We start from the raw sequence: 21,692 nt of genomic DNA, 5'->3' as shown, positions 1-21,692 counted from the left end.
TGTTTTTTTTAAACAGTTCTATATTAAGTTGTTGTACAATAAACCAGTGCCACGGTACTCAAGCTTCAAAATACCGGCAGTACCACTGTGTCGTTATTACCATTGTGTGAAGGTAGGGCTGCAACTAACTATTATTTTGATAATCGATTATTTCTTCAATTTAATCTGATGAAAACAATTTTATTTCCTGTGTTTTATTAAAATGATAATTTGTAATTATTTTTTTCAAAACAGAAATGATAAAGGGCATAAGGATTTGGTTCAATTTGCAGTACTGAATTCATGATTTTATGCTCTCACAAAACTTTGAACAAAGCCTAAAGCATAAAAAGTTTGAATTTATTATTACTTTCAGGACTTATGCAAAACAGTTCCTTTCATTACTTGTAAAACTTTGTAGAACAAAAAGTACTGTTCATTAAAGAGTAAAATGATCCATAGAGTGTGGAGTGGGACTAAAAATCAGCCCAGCAGAGGGCAATGGTGACACCAGAATAAAAATATTAATAATTCTGCCCTGCTGAAAAATTCATAATTGTTAGATACATATACTTGAACATTGTCACTGATTACATTAAGTATTTTAAATTAGTATTGCAGGTTTTAAAATAGTAATGACACTGATTACATTTTTCTAAACTATTCTTTTCAAAAATGTTTATCCAGTAAAATAATGTTTACCATGGTATAAATTCACTGATGGAATCAGACATTACATTTGGCATTATCAGGACGATCATATCGGGACCGTTAGCATTATTATACATTATATCCAGCATTATATACAGTTTAATATAGTACAGTAATCTGTAAATGCAGTGCAGATTCACTCATGCTGAAACGTCTCATTCTGATGCACATTGTATTTACATGCGATTACATGAATTAAAACACTTTAAACCACACACTTTGACCAGAGACATCAGCGTGACATTAATGAAAGCTGCACAATTGATTACATTGAAACTAAAAAGCAGGGTATGATGTTGCACAAGTTTAATCAGTGATTGCACTCCTTTCTCCATTGCTGTCAGTTTGATTACTGCGGATGCGCGCGCTCGTTTGCTCAGTGAAGTTTAACGGAGACACGCATATGGTAAAAACGAACAGTTTTGCGATGTACGTGGAAATTTCAAGCCTGATTTTGAATTTATAAAATGTATACATTATGAAACAGAAAATAGCAGTAAAGTGTAAGTCATGTGCTAAGGAGAAACCACTCTTAAGCGCAACAAACAGCACAATCACTCTTTCAGCGCACCTGATGCAGCAGTCGCTCTACATAAACTGTATGCTTGCTTATTATGATCTTTTTTGAAGTGTTTACAAAGTGCTCTTAGGTAGACTTTCCTTACTATGACTGGCACAGACACATAGGCTACAAAATAAATAAAATGCCAGTTGCACATGGTTTCTGCAGGTCTGAAAAAAGTCTTCAATTGCCCTTTCACAAATTAAGGCCTTAAAGGTCTTAGAGCAACAAGTCTTAAATTCATAAGATCATGGTATTAAATGTTGCATGAGGGATTGGTTTCTCCTTGTGTTTAAGTCGTTTTAAAGTGAAGAGGAATTTCTGGGCACGAATAGACCCCATAACAAATTTGCGGTCTTTAGGATACACTCTAGCACCACCACCAGTTCAAAATTCACTCTTCTTTTGCATGTATCTTTTGAACCATTTGGCCTAGAAACTCTTTTGCATGAAATTACGCTCCTCCTGACGATACAAATGGATTAAAAAGTTATGGAGATCTGTTAAGTTGCGTTTTAAACTTTGAAGTGTTACTACTGTATACAGTGTACTGTATATGACGGTCCATGTGCTCTCTAGGCATTTACATTTAGAGAACGATGCGATGATATTGCGTTCCCTTTAATTTATTACTTATTACTTGGTCTTAAAAAGGTCTTAAAGTCTTTCATTTAGCTTCATAAAGCCTGCAGAAACCCTGGTTGTATTTTGTTCAACCAAAATCCTTATAATAATTAGAAGATTGGTTCATAACGCATGACTTAACTATAAACAAGTCCGAAACACACTTTTATTTTATGAAGGAGACTTGGCTCCATTACATTGCCCTACAACAAGTATTAACCAAATTAAGCTTTTTATAGTCTATAGGCCTTTATTTACCAGATGAAGTGTTTATATTTCACCAGATGAGGTTTAATGAGTAATATCTTATTATTATTCTGAAGATATGAAGTTGGAGACATGATGTATGTGTTGACAGGCACATTTCCATATAGTCACATTTTTCTCTGTGTGCCCTTACTTCAATTTAGAGCACTTGATTATCTTATCAAATAACAAAATATTCAGTGAATTGAGGATATAAATATAGATGAATATTGCCTCTAGGCAGCTGTTATACTGTAGAATCCTCCAGAGCTGCCACAGAGAAATAAAAATCCACTTCAGCATTGATATTTACATATAACTAGAGTGCCAAAAACTACTATCGGCATTGATTAAACAATAGGACCAATATATCAGTCTACCTCTAACCGTCATTGCTTTTCACACATCCAGAAGCAGTTTTAGCATTCGCATGTGCATTTTATTTCTTCCTAATTTTAATTGGACAATCATACCATACAATAATATTTACCGTACCGAGTAATTTCCACACTCACAAAAAAACAAAAAAAACTTTTTTTACAAACCCAAAGTGTTGAAGACTTTAAATTCAGCAGAGATTTTTATGGCTTACGACAAGTGTTTAAATACATGTACAAGCATAAGCAAATGTGTTCTCACTGAAAGGCAGTACTTGAAGCAGTGTTGTGTTTTGTGGTTTTTAGCTGGAGGCGGGTTTGAGTTCTGCTAAGAAGCAGCTGTCAGATGAAACATTACTGCGAGTGGATCTGGAGAACCGATGTCAAAGCCTCATGGAGGAGCTGGACTTCAGGAAGAACATGTTTGAGGAGGTCAGTCTCATGCATGTCTCGCTGAACATGAGCGCTGTAACAGTACAAAAAAGATCAGAGTAAAAAGGTGCATTGCTAATAATATTCGAAATAAAATTGATAATGATGACTGCCCAAGTTAACAGTTCAGAAACGCATTCACTTTTGCTCTTGTAATTTAGTTTGATTGTAAACAAACCTAGCGAAACAAAAACAGATAAGGTATGTACGTACTTAAATTATGCTCTATCTCTTCAGACTTCATTTATTATAGTCATCATTGATTTTTCATTATTCAGTTTAATTATAGGTGTTTCTTTCCAGGACTTTGTTTTCTGTCCATTTCCTAGATGCCTAAAGCACACATGAAAACAACCCTGATTTGTAAAAGGGACTTTACAAATAAAGTGTATTATTAATTGTTAATGCATTGTAGACCTAGAAGAGAATGTGTAGTGATACGAGAGACATGAAACTAACACCGATACCTCAGGAAATCAGTTGCCAGGACAACTGCTAAATGCTGCCATTGACCAATCACAATCAAGCATTCCAGAGATAAATTGTGATTATTTGATCAGTCTGATTGATTATACTTCATGTAGCTTCAAGACAATCAGTGTCAGACTCCAGATCAGCTGCTGTTCCCCAAATGTTTGTGTGGACTGTGGGGAAAAAAACATCAGTAAAATGAAATTTCCTTCAGACTGACTGGTGTTCTGAATTTTGATGTCGATAGGAGATCAAAGACACTCGGCACAGACTTGAGACCCGTCTAGTGGAGGTGGACTCGGGTCGGCAGATGGAGTACGAGTTTAAACTGGCTCAAGCGCTCACTGACATGAGACAACAACATGACGAGCAGGTCAAACTGTACAAGGAGGAGATGGAGCAGACATACATTGCCAAGGTGATGCATCACATCCACTGCAGCACAATCAATCGGCAGTATACACGTACAAACAGCACAGATCAGTCGTTTGAGTGTTTCTGTGAACACCGTTGTGGACATCTGCGTTTCCTCTTTGACTTCCTGTGAACTCTGTTCTTCACTTCCTCTTTGTGCAAGTGTCTCAGTGTTTCTCTTGATTTTTTTCAGCTGGAGAACGTGCGTCTGTCATCAGAAATGAACAGTTCTTCTGCGAGCATGGCCCGTGAGGAGCTCCGCGAGTCCTCGCTCAGAGTCGAGAGTCTCGCCTCACAACTGGCGAACCTGCAGAAAGAGGTACGTTACTCTCGTTTACCATGGTACCTTAGCACTGTACTACACCATTAGACTGAAAACACTCAGTTCCTCTTGTCTGAATGTTGGTGCTCCAGAGATCATGTGTCGGCTGCATTTGTGATCAATCACCAAAAAAGTGGAATACGGATCACCAGTCAAAACCCAGTTTTTACTGTGGAAGTCAGTGCTGTAATTTTAGCACTGGATCACATTTAGACTTCACACAGATGTATTATCCTCAGATCTTAAATGCTTAATATCACAAGGTTTTTCCTGGGTCAAAAATGGTCTTCAGTGGTTACTGACTTATACGGTCATCCACATGCTCTAACTTGGTTTATTACATAATGGCATTTTATGTTTACATTGGATACAAGGTATTTTTCACCATCAAGGTATATGGAACTTCTTTACTTTAAGGTGCAATGTGTAATCAAACTGAACTTAAATTAATTAACACCTTATTTCTTTCATTTTATTTTTTTAGACCGATTAGCTACATTGAACTAACCACAGTAATAAGGAGACATCTATGTTACCTGTGCTTGTATGGCATTGAACTGTAAATATAAGAGTAAGTACATAAAGGGGTTTAAAGTCTGGACCTCCAAGACATATCGACAAATTATGGACAAAGTTTTCCTCCTGCGTAATATGTTCTGTTCGGATGATGTTTGATATTAGGATATAAACTGGCAATGTTGCCTTAAGATATTCCTAAAGATTACATAACCCTTGGTTACTTTTCATTTCTGGCCGACATTTCATTAATTTCAGTAAATTCATTATATTAAACTTTTGTATTTCATCTTGAATTTGGTAGTATTTAAATTTTATTAGATTTGTCAAAAATATTTTATTATACAAATAATAATAATAAAAATAAAAAAACACTATAAAATGAGATCGTGTCAGACTTTTGGGGCATTTGGTGCCATCTGGAGGAAAAAAATACATGACATGAAATAACACTCAAAGCCATTAGGGTGATCCATTGATTTAGATGGGCCTAGTCTCTGAAATTAGCCACAACATTAAAACCATCTGCCTAATATCGTGTAGGTCCCCCTCGTGCTGCCAAAACTGCGCCAACCTGTTCTGAGATGATAATCTTCTCACCACAATTGTGCAGAGTGGTTATCTGAGTTACTGTAGACTTTATCAGTTCGAACTAGTCTGACTATTCTCAGTTGACCTCTCTCATCAACAAGGTGTTTCCATCCACAGAACTGCCGCTCAAAGGATGGTTTTTTTTTTGTTTTTGGCACCATTCTGAGTAAATTCAAGAGACTGTTATGTGTGAAAATCCCAGGAGATCAGCAGTTACAGAAATACTCAAACCAGCCCATCTGGCACCAACAATCATCCATGCGATTATCTAATCAGCCTATCGTGTGACTGCAGTGCATAAAATCATGCCAATACGGGTCAGGAGCTTCAGTTAATGTTCACATCAACCATCAGAATGGGGAAAAAAATTATCTCAGTGATTTGGAGCGTGGCATGATTGTTGGTGCCAGCCGGGCTGGTTTGAGTATGTGTCTAGGTAATTAAGGGGAAACACTGGACAGTAGCATATACAGTATATACAACAGTTAGTTCCGGTCCTCGAATCTGATTGGACGAGACGTTCCATGAGTGCTGATGGTCTCACACCATCACTCAGACGCTTCACTGTGTGTATCACTCCACTTTTTCAGAAAGCTGACTAACAGGGGCCTGGGTAGCTCAGTGAGGATTGACGCTGACTACCACACCTGGAGTCGCGAGTTCGAATCCAGGGTGTGCTGAGTGACTCCAGCCAGGTCTCCTAAGCAACCAAATTGGCCCCGTAGCTAGGGAGGGTGGAGTCACATGGGGTAACCTCCTCGTGGTTGCTATAATGTGTGGTTCTCACTCTCGGTGGGGTGCGTGTTGAGTTGTGCGTGGATGCTGCGGAGAATAACGTGAAGCCTCCACACGCGCTACGTCTCCGCGGTAACACGTTCAACAAGCTATGTGATGAGATGCGCAGATTGACGGTCTCGGACGTGGAGGCAACTGAGATTCGTCCTCTGCCACTCGGTTTGAGGCGAGTCACTACGACACCACGAGGACTTGGGGCGTGTTGGGAATTGGGCATTCCAAATTGGGGAGAAAATGGGAGGGGGAAAAAAAAGCTGACTAACAGACTACAGCATCATCAACAGGTGATCGCACACACTCCATCTCTCTTTCTCTCTCTCATTCTCTCTCTCACACACACACACACACACACACACACATCCTTTCTCCAATAACATGTTAGAAACAGCCCAAGCTGTGATTACTAGTAGTTCTGAAGTTCTGTTTTTGAGAGGCTTGGACGCATCATTTGGTTTGAACCAGCAACGGCAGACTCTGATCCATCACGTAAGAAAGTAGTTCCATGCACTAATGCATTTTTTTTGTGACCATACTCCGTTTTTCCAAAAAATTTTAAATGTACTTGTTCATTGAACTGTTGTATATAAGCAATATCACACTCGCAATCATGTTATATGGCCCTAAATCGGTACTGCTGTCATTACCTACGCCACTCGTGCCTGTGGCCGAATCACAGCAGTGCTGATATATGGCCATATCGCACTCTTGCTTGTGGGATATTGCTTAAGTGTTCACTGGTTCTGCAGTGCCGTTTCGTCTGTAACGCCAGTGGTTTTCTCTTCAGGCTCGTGGTTGGCAGGATCGCATCAGTGAACTGGAAGCGGCTCTCACTCATGAGAAAGATTTGAGCCGCAGGTTACTGGCTGAGAAAGAGCGAGAAATCGCTGAGATCCGCGCGAAAATGCAGCAGCAGCTGGATGAGTACGAGCAACTGCTGGATGTGAAACTGGCTCTGGACATGGAGATCAATGCTTACAGGAAACTGCTGGAGGGAGAGGAAGAGAGGTAATACACACTCACACCATTCATGAATTCATAATGACAATCTGACCTCATAAAGAGGAGGAGAGGTCACCCTCAATGTGACTGTATAGAGAGCAGTGCTTCTCAATGGGAATTTATACTGGACATCAAGTGGTGACACAACACTAACGTCACTCATGTTTAGAATAGTATTTTGAAACCTTTTACTTGGTTACACCACATGACATTTGAAAAGTCATTATCATTTTTTTATATATATATATGAATTTTTTTAATTTTTTTAAAAATTTTATTTTATGAAAACAACATGGACACACACAATTCTGTGAACTTGACAATTTAAATTAAGTCTTCAACTTATCAGTTCAGACAACCTTCACTGACTTGAAGGCATTTTAGCATTTTGTTTCCTGCGACCCATCAGTTGAAAGTCATTGATCTAGTTGTAGTCTGTTGTTCGTCAGGAGTTGATCATCAGTCTCATGTGTTGATGTTTACTGGCTGATCAAACAAACATACATTCACCCATTGTGTTGTGTATCAGGTTGAAGCTGTCTCCCAGCCCCTCGTCTCGTGTGACGGTGTCTCGTGCGTCCTCCAGTCGCAGCGTTCGCACCACGCGTGGGAAGAGAAAGCGTGTGGACGTGGAGGAGTCTGAGGCGAGCAGCAGTGTCAGTATTGCTCACACGGCATCTGCTACTGGAAACGTCTGTATCGATGAACTCGATGTGGATGGGAAATTCATCCGCTTGCACAACAACTCTGAACAGGTGCGACGGTCATGACGACACACCGTCTGTAAGCTCTGACCCAAACCCTAGTGAGCACTCTACCTAGTCAGCATTGTAAGGGGTCATAGTCACACTCCTGATGCTCTTCACAATCAGTTTCTAAGACATCCTCATGCATGAGTTGTGGTAAAGGCAATCCCAGAATGCATTGCAACAAGATCAGTGGAAAAATCCATCCAAGATGGATGTTTGAGGTGACAAACTGTGAGAAATACAGAATGTTGTTAATCTTTATTTATACTTTCATTATTGAATGAAAAGTATATTTGAATAATTATAAAATATAAAAATATAATTTAGTATCAAATTAATTGTTAATTATAATATTAAAACGGCATTATTTATTTTGTGTGTTTTTATATATATATATATAAGTAATGCTTCTAATTATATTTAATTGAAGTATAATTGGTAATTTGAAGTATCTAATTAATGAACTACTGTATTTTACTGTTTATAGGCCATAGGGGCAAGGTAACTCACTGGGTTTTAGAACAGAGCTCATATGTGAAGCAATGTTTTAAAGTTTTTGTTTGCTATGAGCTGCTTCTGCATGTGATTATCATTTGAATGAAACATCACTGTGTGTCTGTGATTATTTCAGGATCAGCTGATGGCCGGATTTCAGCTCATCAGAACTAGCGCAGATGTTTCTGCTACATACAAATTCACAGCCAAATATGTCCTAAAAGCTGGACAGAAAGTGACGGTACGACCCACTCATTTCAATGATGATGATGTCATATATGCCCTCAGACTCTCAGTCAGTTACAAGAACGGCAAACTTAAAGTTAGTCATCTTTATTTAATCAGGATAAAACTCATGAATATCTTAAGTCATGGCAAAGTCATGTACATTTCTACAGTTAATATATTTCTTGTTACATATTTCATTAGCTCATCAGTATGAATCTTGGTTATTGTTTGTGTAGAGTACAACTGACTCGTGATGTGTGAGTGAATCCTACTCTTGACTCGGTTGTTTTCAGTTATTTGATCAAAATGGTTCAGATGTTAGTACGAATGATTCGTATGTGAATCAGTCTGAATCAATATGATTATTAAAAATCAAGAAATCAAAAGTCTGGAAATTAATTGGTCAAAAGGTTGGGAACTCCCGGTCTTGTACAAGTGCCATAAATTTACCCAATGGTGGAAAAGTTTACGTTTTTCCATGAATTGTTTCATGTTTCTGGGGCTTTAAACTTGAAGAGATTTTGTTTAGTTTAATAATATGACCACCTTTAACACATTTTTCTCCCCAATATGGAATGCCCAATTCCCAATGTGTTCTAAGTCCACGTGGTGGCGTAGTGATTCGCCTCAATCCGGGTGGCGGAGTACAAATCTCAGTTGCCTCCACGTCTGCGACCGTCAATCCACGCATCTTATCACGTGGCTTGTTGAGCGCGTTAACGTGGAGACATAGCGCGTGTGGAGGCTTCGCTATTCTCCGCGGCATCCACACACAACTCGCCACGTGCCCCTCCGAGAGCGAGAACCACATTATAATGACCACGAGGAGGTTACCCCATGTGACTCTACCCTCCCTAGCAACAGGGCCAATTTGGTTGCTTAGGAGAGCTGGCTGGAGTCACTCGAACTCGCGACTCCAGGTGTGGTAGATAGCGTCTTTTCTTGCTGAGCTACCCGGGCCCCCTTCTTTAACACACTTAATTGACCCTTCGCTAAGCCCTGCAGGACTCCAGACTAACATTTGAGAGTGGTGGCACCAGTTCCACCAAGTTCTACAGTTGGTGGTACCAGCACCTCATTTGGAAGCACCGGTGCGGGGTGGGGGTTTGCGGCCTATAAAATAAAAAAATTAAAGACAGAAACTAATAATAAGTGATATTATTATTATTATTATTATTATTATTATTATTATTATATTACTAAAATAAATGCAATTATATTGCATATTTTGCCCAACTGAAATGCTCATTGAATGATGAGGCATTGATTTTAAGTTGGTATACAGATGTAAATTTACTGACAAAAGAGTAAGGTTACAGTTGTGCTCAAGTTTGCATACCCTGGCAGAAATTGTGATATTTTGGCATCGATTTTGAAATATGACTGATCATGTCTTTTATTTAAGGATAGTGATCATATGAAGCCATTTATCATCACATAGTTGTTTGGCTCCTTTTTAAATCATAATGATAACAGAAATCACCCAAATGGCTCAGATCAAAAGTTTACATACCCTTGAATGTTTGGCACAGGTTTGAATGGCAATTAAAGTTTAATTTCCCACACCTGTGGCTTTTTAAATTGCAATTAGTGTCTGTGTATAAATAGTCAATGAGTTTGTTAGCTCTCATGTGGATGCACTGAGCAGGCTAGATACTGAGCCATGGGGAGCAGAAAAGAACTGTCAAATGACCTGTGTAACAAGGTAATGGAACTTTATAAATATGGAAATATATATAAAAAGATAACCAAAACCTTGAAAATGCCAGTCAGTACTGTTCAATCACTTAATAAGAAGTGGAAAATTCAGGGATCTCTTGATACCAAGCGAAGGTCAGTTAGACCAAGAAAGATTTCAGCCACAACTGCCAGAAGAATTGTTCGGGACACAAAGAAAAACCCACAGGTAACCTCAGGAGAAATACAGGCTGCTCTGGAAAAAGACGGTGTGGTTGTTTCAAGGAGCACAATACGACGATACTTGAACAAAAATGAGCTGCATGGTCGAGTTGCCTGAAAGAAGCCTTTACTGCGCTAATGCCACAAAAAAGCCCGGTTACAATATGCTCGACAACACCTTGACAAGCCTCACAGCTTCTGACACACTGTAATTTGGAGTGTCGAGACCAAAATAGAGTTTTATGGTCACAACCATAAGCGCTGTGTTTGGAGAGGGGTCAACAAGGCCTATAGTGAAAAGAATACCATCCACTGTGAAGCATTATGGTGGCTCACTGATGTTTTGGGGGTGTGTGAGCTCTAAAGGCATGGGGAATCTTGTGAAAATTGATGGCAAGATGAATGCAGCATGTTATCAGAAAATACTGGCAGACAATTAGCGTTCTTCTGCACTAAAGCTGCGCATGGGACGCTCTTGGACTTTCCAGCATGACAATGACCTAAGCACAAGGCCAAGTTGACACTCCAGTGGTTAAGGTTCTGGAGTGGCCATCGAGCCACTCTGGGGAGATCTCAAACGTGTGGTTCATGTAAGACGACCAAAGACTTTGCATGACTTGGAGGCATTTTGCCAAGACGAATGGGCAGCTATACCACCTGCAAGAATTTGGGGCCTCATAGACAACTATTACAAAAGACTGCACGCTGTAATTGATGCTAAAGGGGGCAATACACAGTATTAAGAACTAAGGGTACGGTGCTATGAAAAAGTATTTGCCCCCTTCCTGATTTCTTCTTTTATTTTGTATTTTTCATACTAAATGGTTTTAGATCTTCAAACAAGATATAACATAAAACAAAGGCATTCTGAATAAACACAAAATACAGGTTTCAATTATTTTTTTTATTGAAGCAAAAAAGTTATCCAACACAAAACCCACATGAAAAACTAACTGCCCCTTTAAACTAAATAGCTGGTTGTGCCACCTTTTAGCAGCAACAACTGCAACCAAACGCTTCTGATAACTGGAGGTCAGTCTTTCACAACACTGTGGTGGATTTCTGGCCCACTCTTCTTTGCAGAACTGCTTTAGTTCAGCCACATTCGAGGATTTTCAAGCATGAACTGCCCGTTTAAGGTCCTGCCACAGCATTTCAGTCGGGTTCAAGTCAGGACGTTGACAAGGCTACTCCAAAACTTTAATTTTGTTTCTTTTGAGCCATTCAGAGGTGGACTTACTCCTATGCTTTGGATCATTGTCTTGCTGCATAATCCCTTTGCGCTTGAGCTTCAAATCACGGAATGATGACCGGATGTTCTCCTTTAAGATTTTCTGGTAGAGAGCAGAATTCATGTTTCCCTCAATTATTGCAAGTCGCCCTGGCCCTGAAGCAGCAAAGCATCCCCACACCATCACACTACCACCACCATACTTGACTGTAGGTATGATGTTCTTTTTGTGGAAATCTGTGTTTGATTTACGCCAGATGTAAAGGGAACCCTGTCTTCCAAATAGGTCCACTTTCAACTCATCAGTCCACAGAACATTCTCCCAAAAGGTTTGAGGATCATCAAGGTGTGTTTAGGCAAAAACTGGGTTAGCAGTGGTTTTTGCCTTGCCACTCTTCCATGGATGGCATTTTTTCCCAGTGTCTTTCTGATAGTGGACTCATGAACGGTGACCTTTATTGACGTGAGAGAGGCCTGCAGTTGTTTGGATGTTGTCTTTGGCTGTTTTGTGACTTCGTGGATGAGTCGTCGCTGTGCTCTTGGAGGAATTTGGGATGGTCGACCACTTCTGGGAAGGTTGACTACTGTGCCATGTTTTCTCCATTGTGAGATAATGGCTCTCACTGTGGTTCTTTGGAGTCCCAGAGCCTTTGATCCTCATCATTTCTGGAATTTCTTTCGACCTTGGCATAGTGTGCTACTGGGTGAGACCTTTTAGCCAACTTCATACTGCTGAAAAAGTTCTATTTAGGTGTTGATTTGAATGAACATGGCTGGCAGTAATGAGGTCTGGGTGTGTCTAGTCCAACTTAACCCCATTATGAATGCAGTTTCATATATTTGGAGATTTAGTAACTAAGCGGGCAAATACTTTTTCACACAGGCCCAGTTGGTATTGGATAACATTTTTGCTTCAATAAATAACATTTATTGTAGCAAAACTGTATTTTGTTTTTACTCAGATTGCCTTTGTTTTATGTTAGATTTTGTTTGAAATTTTTGAAACAATTTAGTGTGAGATATACACAAAAACAGAATAAATCAGGATGGGGCAAATACTTTTTCACAGCACTGTATGAGAACTTTTGAATGGGTCATTTCATTTTTTTCTTTGTTGCCATGTTTTGTTTTATGATTGTGCCATTCTGTTATAACCTACAGTTGAATATGAATCCCATAAGAAATAAAAGAAATGTGTTTTGTCTGCTCACTCATGTTTTCTTTAAAAATGGTACATATATTACCAATTCTCCAAGGGTATGCAAACTTTTGAGCACAACTGTATATATAACATCTATAAAAGGTAAAAAGTTTACACCTAATTTAGATGGGGCAAAATTATTCTGACAGTGTGACTGAATTGGGACAACTTTCATCAGGATCTTGTTGATTTCAAGTTCAGTCATCTCTTGGAAATTTGAGAGCAAACAAAACCAGTTATATTTTTATACAATCAGAGCATTAGAAGAGAACAGATTATACACTGAAGAAAAACTATCAATTCACAAAGGTCCTGGATTTAAAGCCCTTGATTCTATTTTCCATTTGGTCCTATAAAAGTTTACAGTTTTTTTCTTTTCATTTATTATATTACAATTTGAAGTGTTTTTTGTAACAAGACCGTGGTAACCTCAGATAAAACCAAGCATGGGTCTTCACTATGATGTTTAGATGTAACATAATTTCTATAAAACAAACTATGGCACTTTTTGTAATGAAAACCAGTACCCTAAACACTTTTAAAAACAATAAATATAAACATTTAACATTTATAACTGCCATAGTTGCAATAAAAATGAATGTTATTCCCTTATTACTATGTAGCATATAATAAATGTAATAGAACTGTAGTAGTTGTATGATAATATTTATGAAAATATTTACAGTTGGTGTTACTCATAGGAATTTAAGGGTGGTGATGTGTGAAAAGTCTGCTGATTTATATCGGTGCAGGTCACAGTAAATCCTGTTCATCTTTTAAATGTTCAGAATATCGAGCCGTTTAATGTGTTTTTAATCTAGTTTACTCACTGAGGCTTGCACCAGAGAATTCAAATAGTTTCCGCGACTCGTGCAGTGCGTCTTACTGCTTCGTGTGTGCGTGTCTGGTGTGAAAGAAATCTGCTCAATGACGCTCACTACACCCGAGAGAGTAGCCGCTTTGGGGTGTGTCTGTAATACAGTATGTAAAGTGTGTTTAGTCTATACACTATTGCTCAGTACACAAGCAAAAAATATTATCTTATATATGCACGCTTACAATTGGAAAGATGCCAGCGCTGATCTGATCTGCACTCGCGCTGCTCTGTTCATTGATCCGGGTGATGCGCTTGAGGTTGATATTGCTTTACAGGAAATGGCAGCGCGTAAACGGAGAGCGAAAGAGAGAGGGAGTGTTGGACAACACTGAAGTCGCACTGGCAGGAAAAAGCGTTTGCACAATGGAGCCCTGCCTTAAAAGGATAGTTCATCCAAAAATTGTAATTCTCTCATTACTCACCATCATGCCATCCCAGATGTGTTACTTTCTTTGAGATTTCAGCTCTGTGAATCCTTACAGTGCAAGTGAATGGGTGCCAAAATTGACACTCCAAAAGGCACAAAGACATTTTAAAAGTAATCCATGTGACTCCAGTGGTTTAATCCATATCTTCAGAAGTAATGTGATAGGTGTGGGTGAGAAATGGATCAATATTTAAGTCTTTTTTTTTTTTTTTTTTTTTTACATAAATACTTCCTACCCAGTAGGAGTGATATGCATGAAGAATGTGAATCGCCAAAAACACAAGAAGAATGTGGAAGTGAAAGTGAAGATTGAGCAGCGAGGAGAATTTATAGTAAAAAAGGACTTAAATATTGATCTGTTTCCCACCCACACCTATAATATCACTTCTGAAGACATGGATACAACCACTGAAGTTAATTTTATGCTGTCTTTGTGCTTTTTGGAGCATCACAATTTTGGCACCCATTCACTTGCATTGTATGAACCTACAGAGCTGAAATATTCTTCTAAAAATCATAATTTGTGTTCTGCAGAAGAAAGAAAGTCATACACATCTGGGATGGCATGATGGTGAGTAAATGATGAGAGAATTTTCATTTTTGGGTGAACTATCCTAAATTCAAGCATTTCTGACCAATCCTATCTTAGCAACAGTTGCTGTCCACCATTTCTCTGGCAAGCTCTTGCTTTTTTCCAGTGAGAGCATATGGGAGTAATGTTTATTTTGTATTTTCCCGATCAGTTTTCAGGAAAATTACAGAGTAATTTAACTGTAATTTATTTAGCAAAAAAGAAAAAAGATAAATATACTTTACAGTGTCACTCTTCATTCCAGCCCACGTAAGAATATTATTTCCTTTTATGAGAATATTTTGCCAAAATCCACACCGTTCACAACAATCTCCCATTCATTCCTATGGGATGTTATGCAAAGCTTGTCAGAGACAGTTTTTAGCAGACACTGACCACTTCTGTTAAAATGAATGGGAGAAATTGGAACACCCAATATGGCGGATGTGGAAAGAGTTCCACCCTACAGTTAAGAGCCAATCATCTTTTAGATACAGACTTTGCCTGTCAATCAACTTGAGAATGCTCATGCGCATTAGCTGTACAAGCCAAGTTTTTTAGCATAATATGAGGTAAAGAATCACAATTTATGATACCAGTATTGTCAGATTTTATTGCTGATTTGAAATCTGTTCTTTTATTGTAATCTTGACCAAGCATTTTTGAGATTTCTGTCTTTCCCCATTCAAGCAGATAGGAGCTGCGCTGGCATGACTCTTGTTTACATAGAAAAATAGCTCCCTGGGAGCGTTCCAAAGATGGCCAAAGAGTGACCTGACTTTCATTGAAAGGGACTTTTGCTTGTCAGAGTGAGCAATGGCAACCAAGGGGGGTGGAGCTTAGTGAAGGGTCAATTGTGACTTTCACGCTGTCTCCATGTAATCATATGAATCAATACATGTGATATGCGTGTAGATCAGATGTAGGTTTATGTGGTTCACTTTTAATTTAGTGAATATTGTGTTGGTTTTGCTTCAGATCTGGGCGTGTAACGCAGGCGTGAGCTCCAGTCCTCCATCTGATCTGATCTGGAAGAACCAGAACTCATGGGGAACCGGAGAGAACATTAAAGTGATTCTCATGAGTCCAGGCGGAGAGGTGAGATCCCACCATCACTACAAACACACTGCCGCAGACCTGAAGCTTTCTTCGGATTGAAATAATGGACGTTATGGTCAAAACTGCACACTTTAAAGTCAGCATAAAATCAAAATTGGGTCTTATTTACCTCAGGACATTAGAATAACATACACTGATACACAGATAAATCGTTCCCAATGTAAATGTGAAAAGTGAAATGGGGTACTGGCATTGAAGTGAGAGTTCTGAAGTGTGGTGGTTCTTGCAGGAAGTGGCCGTGAGGAGCACTGTGTTCAAGACTGCAGTGGAGGAGGAAGAGGAGGAAGATGAGCAGGAAGTCATTGAGGAGCATCTCTTTCACCAGCAGGTCTCATATCACATCATTCATTTGATCCGACTGTAATGGATTTGAGTATGTGTTGACTCTTCCTGTTTTGTTGTGTGTTTGCTCAGGCCAGTCCCCGTGCTGCCAAGAGAGGATGTTCCATCATGTGATCAACACTACAGACAATCAGAGCTGCCAGCTGAACCACGCTCAACCTCCTGCTTCTAAACTATTTTCTGAGTGATGATCTTTTCTGTTTCTTTTTTTTTTTTTTTCATTTTGTTTGAATTTATTGTATCAACTTTTGAATGAACCAAATGTTTTTCTATTCCTGTATAAATGAGCTCTGTGAGGGTGAAACACTTTTATAGACTTGTTTACGTCAGGTTCTGTGACTAACCTTTTTTATCATGTTTCTATTTTATAAGATGACATTTTTGGTCTCTTTATAGACGAGCAGTTTTTATAATGGCTAATAGTTTTTAGTAAAAGGTTATTACAAATAGTTGAATGTAGACACCTTTGCATGGTAGTTTGGAAATATTAAGAGTGTAATTTTACATCTGTTTGTAAGTAATTCACTACATGATCACAGACTGATTCCAAAACATCTCTTCAGCAGGATATGGTGACAGACGGTCAAGAGACTTGACTAACCTGAATATTTCTAACATATGGGACAGAAGTGTCTCAGTTTTTAACACCCATGTGTTGGGTAATTTAGCCAAGAATGTGAAGTGACTTTATTTTTAAACCCAATGCTGGAGCAGTGAATGTATGATGGGTGTGATTGAGGAATGTGAACAGCTAATCTCAAACCGCTGTCATTTATGCTAAAGAGGAGTAGTTTTGGAGTCTAAAACGTGTTTTTCTTTTCATTGTTGCGAATGTCTCCTCCACAGACACAGATTGCATTGATCAAGCCATTGAAAATGCCAGTGGGCATTGAATACACTGCCAGCCCTTATGATCAGTTGGCTCGGATGGTTCGAGCCATTACAGAAAGCTAATAAACCTCATGGAAAGTCCGTACTGTATCTTGATTTGTTGCTCTTGTTTTTTGCTTCTATATATATATATATACTTGATCTGGCCTAATGTGACTGATCAGGTCGCCGGAGTGGATTGCTGAAATTGTACCAATTTTGTTTGAAATGTCTAACACTAGCCTTATGCATACATTTTCATCTTAACCTTTTATTTTAAGAATTGTGGATTGTCACTTGCATGCAACCTTTATATTTGCATTGATCAAATAAAGTATTGATTTAAATGTATTTTCAGTGTAGTGTTGCCTTTTTTTTTTTTTTTTTAATTTTTTTTATTTATTTTTTTTTTTGCATTTATTCTATTACAATCCAATTTTACGCAGAGACTCACAAAATGAGGACTAGAAAGGGATGGGAGAAACTAAGTTTTATATAACTGAACAGAATATTTTTGCGAAGCAATTTTTCTTTTCCGAAATTATTCAAAGCCCTCACTGTATGAGTCACAAGCAGCTGCATTGACACAATGTTTTAGCAATGATGTACTGTGTTAGATCCAGTCTTCACTAGACCTCTTTCTCAGTTAGAAGATGGTAAATATATCCAAATATCAGATAAACAAAACCAGTCAACCTCAACAGCTTGTGTTAACTCACTCTTCTAGCAGCCCAATAGTCAGTCAGCATTGAATACAGCAGGAGATGAAGTGATGGTAAATATTAGCAGTTTAATCTTAGTTGTATCTTTCTCAATGCTCAGTCTTTGGGATAATAACGCTTGCTGAACTTGTGCTGGTCAAACAAAGACAATGGAAAATTACTGCTTTACAACATTGTCTCGTGAAGTTAAGACCTTGAATGAATTCTCTCAGCACACAACGTAAGATTACACAGAAATAATGCATAGCAAGAGCAAAAAACAATAGAAAAAGATAAGTAAAAATAAATATATAAAATGGACAAATATATAAGAAAATAAGAGAAATGACAAGGATGTACTCTATTTTGCTCTCTTGAAGTAACACACTTAGGTTGCCTTGGAAGGTTAGATTCTTCCACTGTATTTGTCGTGTAGTTTTTGGGCAATCTACAATATCCTGGAATAAACATCTAAATCTTTGAATCTTAGAACTTCATGAAAAAAAATGCCATTTTTTTTATTCTTTATTTCATATAAAAAATTTAAAATATATGTTTACACTGTTTTATTTATGTAGGTTTTTATTTTTTATGATCAAATAACTTTGATAACTTGCACACTGTCAGCACAGGACAAGGTCCCTTTATAATTAATTTTTCTCGATTCCTAACGGTTATAATAGTTTTTAGAAATTAGTATTTCGAGAATTGGGCCTATAAACCTTACTCACAGTAGTACTGCATCTTTGATTTTTGTCAGGAACGACGAGGCTGTGAGGGATGGACTTCAGTGGGCTGTACCACAGTTTAAAGTGTTTTTAGATTGTTCTACAGACAACACATTGAATTATATATATGTGTGTGTGTGTGTGTGTGTGTGTGTTCTCTCCAAGAACATTCAGTACACAAAGAACTCCAGACAACATGAGTTGTGGAAAATCAGATGGGATCTAGGAGCTTTTTGATAGCTTATACATATTGGCCACTGATGTGTTGTCAGCAGAGCATACATTTGTGTGTTTGCTGGGTTTGTTTGTCATTTGATGTAAATCTTTATTTTTACAGAAGATCATATGTTTTTCAGTGAAATAATTGATTTTGTAAAAATTGCTGTATGTAGAAAATAAATCTGCATAACCTTATTGTCTTAGAATCAGAATGACCTTTATTACCAAGTATGCTTACACATACAAGGAATTTGTCATGGTGACAGAAGCTTCCAGTGCAAAGAGAATGCAACCATATATACATACTGTACATACAAACATGCTGTACATATACATTTAAACATGCATACATATAGTGACATAACAATAAAAAAAATTAGATGTAACATAAATAAAAAGATAAATATACAATAGATTAATAATGTTGTTAGAATATTTTATACACAGACATACTGTTCTGTGCAGGCGATGTAATGTATTGAAGTAGCGGTAGGATATGTTAAAAATCTAAATGAAATATAGATATAAGGAATGGATGGATTGAATATTGCACATGGTTGTATTGACAAAAAATAAACTATTTGGAGGCAGTTTTAACTGTTCATGAGGTGGATAGTTTAAGGGAAAAAAACTGTTCTTGTGCCTGACGGTTCTGGTGCTCAGTGCTCTGTAGCGTCGGCCAGAGGGCAACAGTTCAAAAAGGAAGTGGGTGAGTGGGGTCCAGAGTGATTTTTTCCAGCCCTTTTCCTCACTCCGGATGTGTACAATTATAGCAGGGTGGGTAGGGGAGCACCAATAATCCTCTCAGCAGTCCAAACTATATATTGAAGTCTTCTGATGTCTGACTTGGTAGCTGAACCAAACCAGACAGTTACTGAAGTGCAGAGGACAGTAGAACTGTATCAGCAGCGCCTGTGGCAGGTTCAACTTCCTCAACTGGCGAAGGAGGTACAACCTCTGCTGGGCCTTTTTCACAATGGAGTCAATGTGGGTCTCCCACTTCAGGTCCTGTGAGATGGTAGTGCCCAGGAACCTGAATGACTCCACTGATGCCACAGTGCTGTGTAGAATGGGGAGGGGGGACAGTGTTGGGGTGTTTCTCCTAAAGTCCACAATCATCTCCACCATTTTGAGCATGTTCAGCTCAAGGTTGTTTTGACTGCACCAGACGGCCAGCTGTTTAACCTCCCTTCTGTATGCAGACTCATCGTCATCTTGGATGAGGCCGATGACAGTTTAGATTGTCACTGGTTGGCGCTGTCGTGCGCAGGGTTAATGCGCACGTTTTTCTTTTTTCTGTTTGTTTTGTTCGGGGGGAAGTTCGGGGTTTGATTGTTTCACTAATGGGGAATGTGGTCTGTATAATTTTGTTTTTGACACAATTTATTTTTTCTACTATATCAAAATGTCAAATGTTAATATGAGTGTACTATCTCTCTCCATGTGGAATGGAAATGGGTTGGGGCACCCCATAAAAAGAAGGAAGGTTATTTATTTTCTTAAACGTAAGAAATATGATATAGTGTTTCTTCAAGAAACACATCTCTCCCCGCAGGAAGCTGAAAAATTTGGGAAGATATGGGGTGGACATGTTTTTTTTTAGTGCTGGCTCAAGTAAGAGCAGGGGGTCATTGTAGTGATAAATAAACATCTATAATTCAAATGTCTCAAACAGATTAAAGATAAATTAGGGAGAGTCATTATTGTTTTAGCTGAAATTCAGGGGCAAAATTTGATTTCGGCTAATATTTACGCACCTAATGCTGATGATCAGGGCTTTTTTATAGATCCTGAAGGGATGTTGCAAGCCGCTGGCACCCCTCATGATATAATATTGGGAGGAGACTTTAATCTTTTGATGGACTAAGTCCTTGATCATAGTGAAGCAAAAGTGTGTAAACCCCCTAGAGCAACATTGACGCTTCACAGGATGTGTAAAAATCTTGGTCTTACGGATATTTGTAGACTTTTGAACCCATCTGGTAGGGACTATACATTTTTTTCATCAATCCATAAGATTTATTCTAGAATATATTTTGTTTATATCCAAATCCCTCATTTCATCTGTTGTTGATTGCTAAGTTGGAAATATCTTAGTCTCAGATCATGCCCTGGTGAGTTTAGAGGTGTTGCCAAATACAGAGAAAAATAAATCATATAGTTAGCACTTTAATGTGTCCCTTTTGCAAAATCCTGATTTCCAACAAATGTTAAAGACTGAAATCAATGTTTATATGGAGACCAACTGGTCCTCAGTATCCTCTGTGGGTGTGGCTTGGGAGGCACTTAAGGCGGTTCTTAGGGGTCGGATCATACAGTATGCCTCATTCACCAAAAAATCCAAAGCACGAGAACTTGTGGAGTTGGAAGGAAATATTAAAAGTGCCGAGGCATAGCTAAAGCGCCGTATGTCATCTGATGGCCTCAGAGAATTGACTCGATTGAAATATAGATATAATACTATTTTGTCACAGAAAGTGGAGTTTTGGTTATTCAGGGCAAGACTCTGAGTCGGGGAATAAAAGCAGGAAAACTTTTGGCTAGATATATAAAGCAGAGAGAGTCTTTTTCTACCATTTCTCTCAGTGAAATCTGCTGGTGGTGAAATATTTACCTCGGCCATTGATATTAATAATGCTTTTAAAGAATTCTACTTTGATCTCTATAGTTCCATGTCTTCATTTACTGATGAAGATATTAGGAACTTTGTGGAACCATTAGATCTCCCTAAATTTGAGGATTGAGCAAAAAAAATTCTCTTGATTCTGAGATAAACTTGGGAGGAGTTTAATGAGGTAATTAAGGCCTTGCCTACAGGCAAGGCTCCGGGGCCTGACGGCAGTTTTTCAAATCTTATGCTACAGAACTGGCTCCACTTTTGTTAGAAGTTTTTACGGAACCATTAAAGAACGGAAAGCTTCCACCAACCATTACGCAAGCCCGGATCAGTCTGATTCTTAAAAAGGACAAAGATCCAAGCAAGTGTATTCACTAAG

General features: G+C 38.4%; 1 protein-coding gene and 1 long non-coding RNA gene across 2 annotated transcripts in view; one reads left to right on the top strand and one right to left on the bottom strand.

Moving 5' to 3' along the window:
• lmnb1 (lamin B1) overlaps positions 1-17,376 on the top strand; it is a 30,668-nt gene extending 13,292 nt beyond the window's left edge. Inside the window, exons 4-12 of the mRNA XM_051683550.1 lie at positions 2,806-2,931; positions 3,650-3,820; positions 4,010-4,135; positions 6,825-7,045; positions 7,569-7,794; positions 8,420-8,524; positions 15,696-15,815; positions 16,066-16,164; positions 16,251-17,376. Coding sequence (XP_051539510.1) covers positions 2,806-2,931; positions 3,650-3,820; positions 4,010-4,135; positions 6,825-7,045; positions 7,569-7,794; positions 8,420-8,524; positions 15,696-15,815; positions 16,066-16,164; positions 16,251-16,292 — 1,236 coding nt within the window. The 3' untranslated portion in view covers positions 16,293-17,376. The remainder of the gene's footprint in view (positions 1-2,805; positions 2,932-3,649; positions 3,821-4,009; positions 4,136-6,824; positions 7,046-7,568; positions 7,795-8,419; positions 8,525-15,695; positions 15,816-16,065; positions 16,165-16,250) is intronic.
• On the bottom strand, positions 2,827-3,638 carry LOC127432476 (uncharacterized). Its single transcript, XR_007895750.1, has 3 exons — positions 3,399-3,638; positions 3,145-3,264; positions 2,827-2,965 (listed from the first exon to the last, which is right to left on the bottom strand). It is a non-coding gene; the product is annotated as an uncharacterized LOC127432476 (long non-coding RNA).
• Positions 17,377-21,692: the final 4,316 nt, after the last annotated feature.

Source organism: Myxocyprinus asiaticus, chromosome 42 (assembly GCF_019703515.2).
Source record: "Myxocyprinus asiaticus isolate MX2 ecotype Aquarium Trade chromosome 42, UBuf_Myxa_2, whole genome shotgun sequence".
In the NCBI taxonomy this organism is placed as follows: Eukaryota; Metazoa; Chordata; class Actinopteri; order Cypriniformes; family Catostomidae; genus Myxocyprinus; species Myxocyprinus asiaticus.
This window is presented reverse-complemented; position numbering and strand designations above follow the sequence as displayed.